The sequence below is a fragment of the Thalassophryne amazonica genome, chromosome 18 (genome assembly GCF_902500255.1).
Source record: "Thalassophryne amazonica chromosome 18, fThaAma1.1, whole genome shotgun sequence".
In the NCBI taxonomy this organism is placed as follows: Eukaryota; Metazoa; Chordata; class Actinopteri; order Batrachoidiformes; family Batrachoididae; genus Thalassophryne; species Thalassophryne amazonica.
In genome coordinates this window covers 70,183,824-70,194,387 of record NC_047120.1, presented here as the reverse complement: position 1 = coordinate 70,194,387, position 10,564 = coordinate 70,183,824, and the positions used below count along the sequence as shown (strand labels likewise).

General features: G+C 40.5%; 1 protein-coding gene across 1 annotated transcript in view; it reads left to right on the top strand.

The window, feature by feature from the left end:
* The window catches only part of daglb (diacylglycerol lipase, beta), an 18,808-nt gene extending 12,024 nt beyond the window's left edge, over positions 1 to 6,784 (top strand). The window contains exons 11-15 of the mRNA XM_034194221.1: positions 1,019 to 1,146; positions 1,914 to 1,982; positions 2,320 to 2,392; positions 2,548 to 2,801; positions 5,583 to 6,784. Of these exons, the coding sequence (XP_034050112.1) occupies positions 1,019 to 1,146; positions 1,914 to 1,982; positions 2,320 to 2,392; positions 2,548 to 2,801; positions 5,583 to 5,778 (720 nt within the window). The 3' untranslated portion in view covers positions 5,779 to 6,784. The remainder of the gene's footprint in view (positions 1 to 1,018; positions 1,147 to 1,913; positions 1,983 to 2,319; positions 2,393 to 2,547; positions 2,802 to 5,582) is intronic.
* The last annotated feature ends 3,780 nt before the right edge of the window (positions 6,785 to 10,564 follow it).

Here is a 10,564-nt window from a genome sequence, read left to right as displayed (position 1 = left end):
CAGTAGAATCCAGTGAAAAGACATTTTCATCAGGTGTACAACTTTCCTGCAGTCAGTGAACTAATCGTACACTGGGGGAGGAGGGCTACCAGGGGTAAAAAAACAAAAACCCAAATCTAAATTTCAAATGGTGATAGTTCATCAAAATCAGTTTAAATGGACTGCATTTATATAGTGCTTTTCCATCTACATCAGACGCTCAAAGCGCTTTACAATAATGCCTCACACTCACTCCGATGTCAGGGTGCTGCCATGCAAGGTGCCCACTATACATCAAAAGCAACTAGGGGATTAAGGACCTAGCCCGAGGGCCCTCAGTGATTTTTTCCGGTCAGGCTGGGATTTGAACAGAGGGTCCTCTGGTCTCAAGCCCAACGCTTAACCACTAGACTATCTCCTCCCCCACCTCTCCAGTTTATTGTACATGCTGCTTGAAATTTGGCCAAAATTGAAGTGTTTGCATGATCCACACTCTCTATAAAAACAAAAAATAAATAAATGCAGTTTCTGGGTGGCTCAGACCAGGAGGCACATGGCAGACATTAGTCTGAATTTACAGCTGGAAAAGAGAAAATAGTTGGAGTAACATACACTGGTATATGTGTAGCTTGTGGAGCCCCCTAGGGGTAACACTTGTGGGCACTTGTGTGTGATTATATCAAATCCCTTAAAATTTTTTCCTTTAACTAAATTATCAAATAAATTTGGCTTATGTTTTTCCTTCTTTTATGGCTTGATATTATAACTGTTACATTGCATTAAAGTAATTTTTGAGTTCTACCATCTTCTAGCGACGAGTGTGCCGTTTCAGTGAAAACTGAGCCAACAGCGAGTAAAAAAGGTTTCTTTACCCAGGATACATCAAATAGAGATGTCCACTTCATTCCTCGGTGTTGCTTCCTGACATAACCACAAAAGAAACAAAAGATCAATAACATAAAGTGTGTCAGACTGATCAGACTGTATTTGCTCTGTGTGTGTGACGGTAAAAGTACAGCGTGTGTCTTTGTGTTTGTAGGAGTACAGACTGGTCATCACTGGTCACAGCCTGGGCGCTGGCACGGCTTCCCTGCTCGCCATCCTCTTGCGCAATTCCTACCCCACCCTGCGGTGCTATTCATTTTCAACACCAGGGGGACTCGTGAGGTAAGGACGATGTCAGCTGCTTCTGAGTCTGAAGTGTTCCTCTGAGTCATCCTGCAACTGTGGAGAAATGACAGGAAACTCTGTCGTAATCAGACTTAGCAATGACACCAGAATCATCAAACAAATCTGAATGATGCTCTTGTATTTAACCACATGTAGGACTATAAAAAATATGCTTACATATCATTCATCTGTTCTTCATCCCTCTTACCTACTGCATTGGCTGAAACCACGGTTCTTTCAGGACAGATCGCTTGTTGAGTTTTGCAGAATTTCTCCATAAGCTGTTAACTGTTGTTGATTAATGCTGCGTCAGGTGGTATTTGTGATTATTTGTTCAAACAGCTGAGGCGTACAGTTAGTGTACCGATGGATCCTTAAACGCTTTCAAAGCATTTGATTATGAACTTCAAAGTCAGGTGTTAAATGGAATTTCTTGGTCTTGAATCTGTCTTTGAAAAATGTTACAAATAAATCGGACGAGGTAATATGATTTTTGCATATCAATATGTTTTATAAATCAAACCGAACCAGTAACAGTTGTCCTGTTCACAGGGAAAGTCCAGTAGTGCAGAGAAGGATTAGCAAAAGTTACATTTGCTAACAGTTGCTAGCGTGGGCTCATTGAGTCCAGCTCAAGGCAACTGTTACAAGAGTGCGTACAGTCACAAGAGCGTGCTGTGAGTAGCCATCAGCGGTGATGCTCACGTGAGAGCCGCCTCCACTCTGTGTCCTTCCTGGTGTAACAAGGTATTTTCTTTGTGCAGCAAAGCTCTGGCTGATTACTCCAAGGACTTTGTGGTCTCAGTCGTGCTGGGAAAAGACCTGGTTCCCAGGTAGGTTGGTGTCACAGTGTGACCATCACCAACATAAACACATTGTTTCATTGTAACTGCAAAGTAAAATGAGTAAATATTGAATCTTGATCAGGTGGTTTGGTTTAGTGTGTGTGTGTGTGTTGACAGCACTGTAGATTTGTGCCTTGGATGTGCTGTGGTCTGTTGGAGACTATATTTGTCTCTGCCCTGTTATTACGTGCACAGACGGAGAAATCTCGACTCACTGCTCTGATATTCAGTTTCTCGCAGCTGGTTTTTTCCCACTCTGCCCTTTGGCATCATTCCCTCCCATTTCACTGGCATGTATAATTTGTTTTTGTTTGTTTTTTTGTAGGTTGAGCATTCCAAATATGGAGGATCTGAAGCGAAAGATACTTAAAATTGTTTCAAACTGCAACAAGCCAAAGGTAAGAAGTATTCTCCGCTGTGATGCTTTGACACAAACACGGTTATTGTTCTCAGTGTGTGTGTGTGTGTGTGTGTGTGTGTGTGTGTGTGTGTGTGTGTGTGTGTGTGTGTGTGTGTGTGTGTGTGTGTGTGTGTGTGTGTGTGTGTGTTCCAGTACCGCATCCTGCTGCAGGGATGCTGGTACGAGCTGTTCGGAGGTGAGCCAGAAAACTTCCCCACCGAGATTGACGACAGGAGGGAGGAGGAGCTCAGCCGGCCGCTGCTGGGGGAGGAGTCGCTCATCATTCACCACTCCTCGTCCTATCAGAGTTTGGCGTCAGACGATTCGCCGGCCCACGCAGCCACCCATACTCCTCTTTTCCTGCCAGGACGCATTCTATACATCACAGAAGAAGGGCCGTCACGGAGGTGTGTGACCAGCGTTTTAACAGAACAGTGTGTGAAAATCCTCACATGGAGATTTGGTTCAATACAAACTTGTTCATAAATGTTTGGACGATGACTGTTTTTAAATTTTGTCCCTATAGCAATGTAATAGAATTGAATTTAAAGAACCACAGTAGACTTTCAGCTTTATGGACTTTGTTGTTTTATGACACAGTCCTTTTGTTTTTGAAATACATATGTTATTGGACAAATAAAATCAGAAGAAGAATCAGAATCAGAAGAATCAGAAGAAGTTTATTGCCATTGCCAATGAACAGGATTCACAGACTAGGAATTTGCTTCGATATAATGGTGCAACATTAAACAGAGCAATATAAAATGCTAAGATAAAATATACAATATGTGCCAAAATAAGACAAAATATAAGATAAAAAAAATGACATATGAAAGGCTGTGTGCAACAGAAAGAAAGAGGAACAGAAAAAAAACAGTGCAGTGGGAGGAGTCCAATTAAAACCAAAGTACATTGTCTAAAGTGACCCGTGATAAAATGATAAAGTGACAGAGTTAAGGTTAAGGTGACTGAGTTATGAGGAGTTCATGAGTCTAACGGCAGAGGGGAAGAAACTGTTCTTATGGCGGGAGGTTCTGGTCCAGATGGACTGTAGCCTCCTGCCCGAGGGGAGTGGTTTGAATAGACCGTGTGCAGGGTGAGAAGGGTCGGCTGTGATCCAACCTGCTCGGCCCAGAGTCCTGGATACGTGCAGGTCGTGGAGAGATGGAAGGCTACAGCCGATTATATAGTTTATAAAGTTAACTATTATTTATTAAAGTTTATTAAAATATAAAGTTTATTGTTGCTACAAATCACATTTATGGTCTGTTCTCTTCAGACGAGCCAGGAGACGAATACCTGAAAATTAAGAAGTTACTGAACATGTTTTGGACGTCATTTACATTAATTATTAAGAAATACAAACTATAAGGAAATTCTCTGCTTCTGCAAAAACTCTGGGGTGGGGGTGGGGTCAGATATTGGAATATGGAAAACAGATTAAAATACTGAATAAAACAGACCCAAACTCTGACTAAAAACTGCTTAAATTAATAAGGGGCTTTAAAGTTGTTATACAGCAGTGTTCAGAATAATAGTAGAGTTATGTGACTAAAAAGATTAATCCAGGTTTTGAGTATATTTCTTATTGTTACATGGGAAACAAGGTACCAGTAGATTCAGTAGATTCTCACAAATCCAACAAGACCAAGCATTCATGATATGCACACTCTTAAGGCTATGAAATTGGGCTATTAGTAAAAAAAAAAAAAAAAAAAAGTAGAAAAGGGGGTGTTCACAATAATAGTAGTGTGGCATTCAGTCAGTGAGTTTGTCAATTTTGTGGAACAAACAGGTGTGAATCAGGTGTCCCCTATTTAAGGATGAAGCCAGCACCTGTTGAACATGCTTTTCTCTTTGAAAGCCTGAGGAAAATGGGACGTTCAAGACATTGTTCAGAAGAACAGCGTAGTTTGATTAAAAAGTTGATTGGAGAGGGGAAAACTTATACGCAGGTGCAAAAAATTATAGGCTGTTCATCTATAATGATCTCCAATGCTTTAAAATGGACAAAAAAACAGAGATGCGTGGAAGGAAACAAAAAACAACCATCAAAATGGATCAAAGAATAACCAGAATGGCAAAGGCTCACCCATTGATCAGCTCCAGATGATCAAAAACAGTCTGGAGTTACCTGTAAGTGCTGTGACAGTTAGAAGACGCCTGTGTGAAGCTAATTTATTTGCAAGAATCCCCCACAAAGTCCCTCTGTTAAATAAAAGACATGTGCAGAAGAGGTTACAATTTGCCAAAGAACACATCAACTGGCCTAAAGAGAAATGGACTGATGAGAGTAAAATTGTTCTTTTTGGGTCCAAGGGCCGCAGACAGTTTGTGAGACGACCCCCAAACTCTGAATTCAAGCCACAGTTCACAGTGAAGACAGTGAAGCATGGTGGTGCAAGCATCATGATATGGGCATGTTTCTCCTACTATGGTGTTGGGCCTATATATCGCATACCAGGTATCATGGATCAGTTTGGATATGTCAGAATACTTGAAGAGGTCATGTTGCCTTATGCTGAAGAGGACATGCCCTTGAAATGGGTGTTTCAACAATACAATGACCCCAAGCACACTAGTAAAGGAGAAAAATCTTGGTTCCAAACCAACAAAATTAATGCCTCACAGATGTGAAGAAATCATGAAAAACTGGTTATACAACTAAATACTAGTTTAGTGATTCACAGAATTGCTAAAAAAGCAGTTTGAACATAATAGTTTTGAGTTTGTAGCGTCAATAGCAGATGCTACTATTATTGTGAACACCCCCTTTTCTACTTTTTTTTACTAATAGCCCAATTTCATAGCCTTAAGAGTGTGCACATCATGAATGCTTGGTCTTGTTGGATTTGTGAGAATCTACTGGTACCTTGTTTCCCATGTAACAATAAGAAATATACTTAAAACCTGGATTAATCTTTTTAGTCACACAGCACTACTATTATTCTGAACACTACTGTACCTGCTCAAGAGGCTTTTGGTGAGAAAAACACCTGTTGGACTTCAGTAATATGTGAGCTTCACTTCACCTGCTTCACTGTCACTGTGTGTGTGTGTGTGTGTGTGTGTTTAGTTTATTTTGGCATCATATCTTCTATAAACACATAAGATAACGTGGGCGTGTCCCTGCGTCATATGATGACTACCTTGAACCTGCCACCTAAAGTATTATTTTTTCTTCCCAGGTCGTGTTTTTCCCAGGTCCGGTACCATGCAGAGTGGTCCAACGAGATGGCGTTCAGGACCATTCTGGTCAGCCCCAGGATGATTGCGGATCACATGCCCGACGCTGTGCTCCATGCACTCAGCAGTCTGACCAGCGAGCGGAGCTTCTCTCTCTGCCCGTCGTCATTAAACTCCAGCCGCCACAGCGCGGTCTGAAACCTTACGTGGACTGATCCGTCGTCTTCGCACAGAATCGCCCCAGTCTTTGAGGAACACCTGGAAACGTGTAATGATTAGTGGAGGAAAAGGTGTTCTGTTTTTTATTATGTTACTTGCACTTAATTTAAATATTTTCTGTGAATGTGTCTTTGTGAATGACTTTGTGGGCATCAGTGTGCCGTTACGGCTGAATGTGTGGCCTGAATTAATCAGCAGTGATGCACTTTTACTGAACTGTCGGTGTTCCTTATTTTGTGTGTGTGTGAGTGACCGGTCACCGAAAGTGTCCAATGGCGCCCTCCTCGTTTGTGGGAGTTAATGATGGTAAATTTAATCCAGGATGTATTTGGGTGCAGATATTTAATCTGGAGTGATAAACTCTTCTTTTCTGTTTTGAACGTCAGGGTGAACAGTGCCTACGCGTCCCATAAACATCAGCTTCTACAGGCAAAAACAAAGTGTTGTGTGTTTTCAGGACTTTTTTTGTTTACAGCATTTTTCATTTGATGCAGTTTGACTCGTGCACGATGTGAGAACGATTGTACAGAACTGTTAGATGAAAATGTGTACTTGCTGTGGATTTTGGTTCTTTTTAACTTCAGGTAAATTGATGCTTATAATGCAAATTACTCGCCTGAAACACTGCAGTGGAGTTCTGGTTGCAATTGCAAATAAAAACTAAAGCACACTTCTAATATTTGTTGTAAAGCAGTTTCTGAGTTCAGTGACATACGATTTTAAAATTCCTATGAATTATTAGAGGATTTTTGTCAAAATAATGAATAGTTCATTAAGAATAGCCTTTTATTATTATTTTCCCCACTGCCCTTACTAGCCCTTGTTTAGCAGGTGACGTCACTCGTAACCAAGGCGTGCTGCCTTCAGGCTCCTAATCTTAAATTTGGAAACGAGTGTATCTAGTTTCCTTCCTTAGGATTGATCAGATTGTGGATTTTTCCATTAGTGGGTTTTGCAGAAAGTCAAAACACAGAATAAAAGCAAAGAAATGGAGCTGATCAGATGTTGCGATCATGTGAATGGATAAAGTGACCAGATTAATTTTTAAAGGTTACTATTTCAGTATCAAAGACGAGTTTGTTCTAAACAAAACTTAACTGTTCAGCAGTTTACAACTGCATTTGGATAATCTGTTACATAATTTGATTCAGTTCGGTTCAGTTTGATAATAATGCATAAAATAAAGTATTTCAAAAAGTAGATCTTGATTTCAAGTTGCCGTCACCGCTTTTTATAGGATTTGTACATCAAAAATGCTGATAAGTGATTGAGTGGGTTAGTCTTTCCATGACTAAATGTTAACATCTGGTAAAGTCACTAAATGTAAAGAACAGATAAAGATGGACTAATTAAATGGTTAAATTTGATGCACCACATCAATCATAAATGATCATGTTTGTGTCGACAGTGATGTTTCTGAAACAGTGATTTAATTTAAAGTTGGTGGATACATTCTGTGGACTGTTCTCTCACAATACAATTAACAAGAAATTGAACAGGTGTACCTAATGAAGTGGCCAGTGAGTGTAGGTCTAATGTCAAAGTCAAATCAGAGGTTGTCTAAAATATGTCTATCTCGGGAACTACATGACGTATTGAAATTTGTGTAAAGTTGTCTGCTCTCATAACAAATGTTTAAGACCTTTGATGTCAGCGGTGGAGTGAAACTGACACATTAGCTGGTGGCGGTGAGGCGGTGCAGCCGTCTGACTGATTTAGAAATGTGATGGGCATTAATTTAAATTATCTGACTTGCTTCCTACACTGTTGTCTCATTGTAAAAAATAAATGACAGAATGAGTGACAATAGTTATTGAGTCAAAAATATAGGATCAGAGCTCCTTAGTAATTTTGAACAAATATGGGGAAAGTGGCATTAATGATTCAAGCTTGACATTAATTCAAGAACTCTATCATGACCTGGTCATTAAGTGAGACAGGTGCTGATTCAGAATTCCCCGTAGATTGTTCAGCATCTCCTTACTGTAGCTAATCCATTACATACATATAATGGATTTTGTCCATTTTATACATAAGTATAATGGATTTCCATTATAACGGACAAAATCTGCTGGTCCACCTGTGTGTGTGTGTGTGTGTGTGTCCCTCTTCTGTCCACAAACAGCACCTCAGAATTGAGGCAAATTTGGCACACATACTTTGACATACTGGGAGTGACATAGGCTATTCACTCTATTGAGATACCCCATAATCCCTTGCGTGCCAGAGAGCTGCTGCAGTCTAAACAACATAGAGAATCCACATGACGACAATTGCAAATGAACATTATATGACCAAAATGGAATTTTTTATGCTTTTCATCACCTTAATAAAAGACTGCTGCACAAGACCCTGAAAACTTGCTAAAACAAATATTCAAAATATTATGTGTCTGTTATGTTTAACCTGCATGGAATCTAATAAATGCAAACCGAATTTCAGACTTTTTTGGACAAACAGTGCTGTAAAGGACAATAATCAGGATGTTAAAGAGCAAACTTCACTTTCCCCCAGAATTACATGAACAGGAAGCGATCGCGGTTCACAGCGATTCCCACTGAAAATAACAGAAAAACAACCTGAGCTTCTGGCATGTTTACATAAAACAAACACAATAACAACATCTAAAAACCCAGAGAATATGTTCGGGTGATTCTTTAACTACGGGCACTATTGGCCTTGTAAATGTAATTTCCACCACACCATTGCCTTACAATATAAAGCGCCTTGGGGCAACTGTTTGTTGTGATTTGGCACTATATACATGTGCTCTGATGTCACTGTTTATCTCCATAGAAACTACCCAAACAATCTTTCATACAAACTGTTTAAAGGAACATTACAGTGTTGTGGTGGAAATTACGGCAATAGTGTGGGACAACTACATTTTGTTTAAAAAAAATCACAACAGTTGTATGACATTGAATACCCCAATTATGTTTTGATTATTTTACTGATATTTTATTCAGAGATATTTTAAAACATTAGAAAAAATGTTTCTTTACCATTCATTTTTAACATTGAAGATCAAAAGTCTGGGTGTGGGACAAGCACAAAACAGTAATATTTGCATATAATGATGCTGAAAAAAGGTGAAAAGGTCATCATAGACTACTAGAACAAATTTCTTAACACACTTTCATTGTCAAGATAACTGAGAGCCTACACAGAAACATTGCGACCAACTGTGGGCATGAGGCCCTGGCACTGGTACGTAAGCTGGAAAAGACTGCTAAAAAGATAGCTAACTTTAGAAACCTCTTAAGATTTAACCTGAGATGCAAACGAAACAATGTTATTCCCAAATGCATGAAGCAGGTCACACAACAGAAAAGATCCAGCACAGTTACCTTAGGAGGATTTTGGGTCTTAGAATTAGAAGGCTTCATTTTAAAATATTAGACCTCCAAAATAATCTTGATAGTCTGCACAAAATGTTAGAAACCTTAGTGGGGGAAGAGGCCCATAATAAGATCACAAAGTTCATAGTTAAAATTCAAATGGCTGAGCATTTAAAAAGTAAGGAGCGGCAAATCAGGATGTTTCACAACCTTTTAGTGCAGAAAAGGCGTATTTTCAGTGGGAGTATTTTTAAAGATACACCCAGACAAATTAGTGACAACAGGCAAAATTGGGTAAAGAATCTATCCAACAGGGTTCTTACACAGACAGAAAAGGATGTGCTCGCTAAAGGACTAAATTTCTCAGTGACCCCTAAACATATTCTGACAGTAGATTACATCACTGCAGTAGAGTCAGCCATTAAACATAACAGTTTGTCAGAGTCAGAAGCTGGGGACCTCCGACTAAGAGTCACAGCAGTGCTGAACAGTGCTAAGCCTCCTCAGTCCAACATCACAGGAGAAGAACTGCAAAAGGACCAAAGCATCCTTATCCTGCCAGCGGATAAAGGCAGATGCACAGTGGTCCTGAACACATCGGACTACGAGGCCAAGATCAACAACTTGCTCAGTGACTCCAATACATACGAACGTCTGAAGAGAGACCCCACGAGCGGCTATAAGAAGAAAATCATTAGCTACCTCCAAAACCTGCAGAAAGAGGGACTCATCGACAGGCAGACATACTTCAGACTGTAGCCTGGGGACGCCACTCCGTGCATCTATGGACTGCCCAAAATCCATAAACAGGACGTGCCACTCAGGCCTATTGTATGTAGCACAGATTCCATCACGTACAATTTGGCCAAGTACCTCAAGTGGATTTTGGCTCCTCTAGTGGGTAACTCAGACCACCATGTGGAGAACACACAAGATTTTGTGAACAAGATCAAGGACCTACAGCTGGAGGCAGATGAAACTATGGTGTCATTTGATGTGACATCGTTGTTCACCTGCATCCCCACTGCTGAGGCCGTCTCTGCTGTGAGGCAGAGACTGCTGGAGGATGTGTCTCTACTTGAAAGGACCAAACTCACACCAGACCACATCTGCCAACTCTTGGAGATCTGTCTCAACACCACGTATTTCCTGTTTAGGGGGAATTACTACAGGCAGATTCATGGTTGTGCGATGGGGTCTCCGGTATCCCCCATTGTGGCCAATCTGTACATGGAGCGAGTGGAGAAGACAGCCTTGACGTCTTTCACAGGCATCTCTCCCAGTCACTGGTTCAGATATGTTGATGACACATGGGTCAAAATCAAGCAACAGCAAGTTGAGGACTTTACAGAACACATCAACTCGGTGGACGCCAATATCAAGTTCACACGTGAGGATGCCAGAAACAACCATTTAGCCTTCCT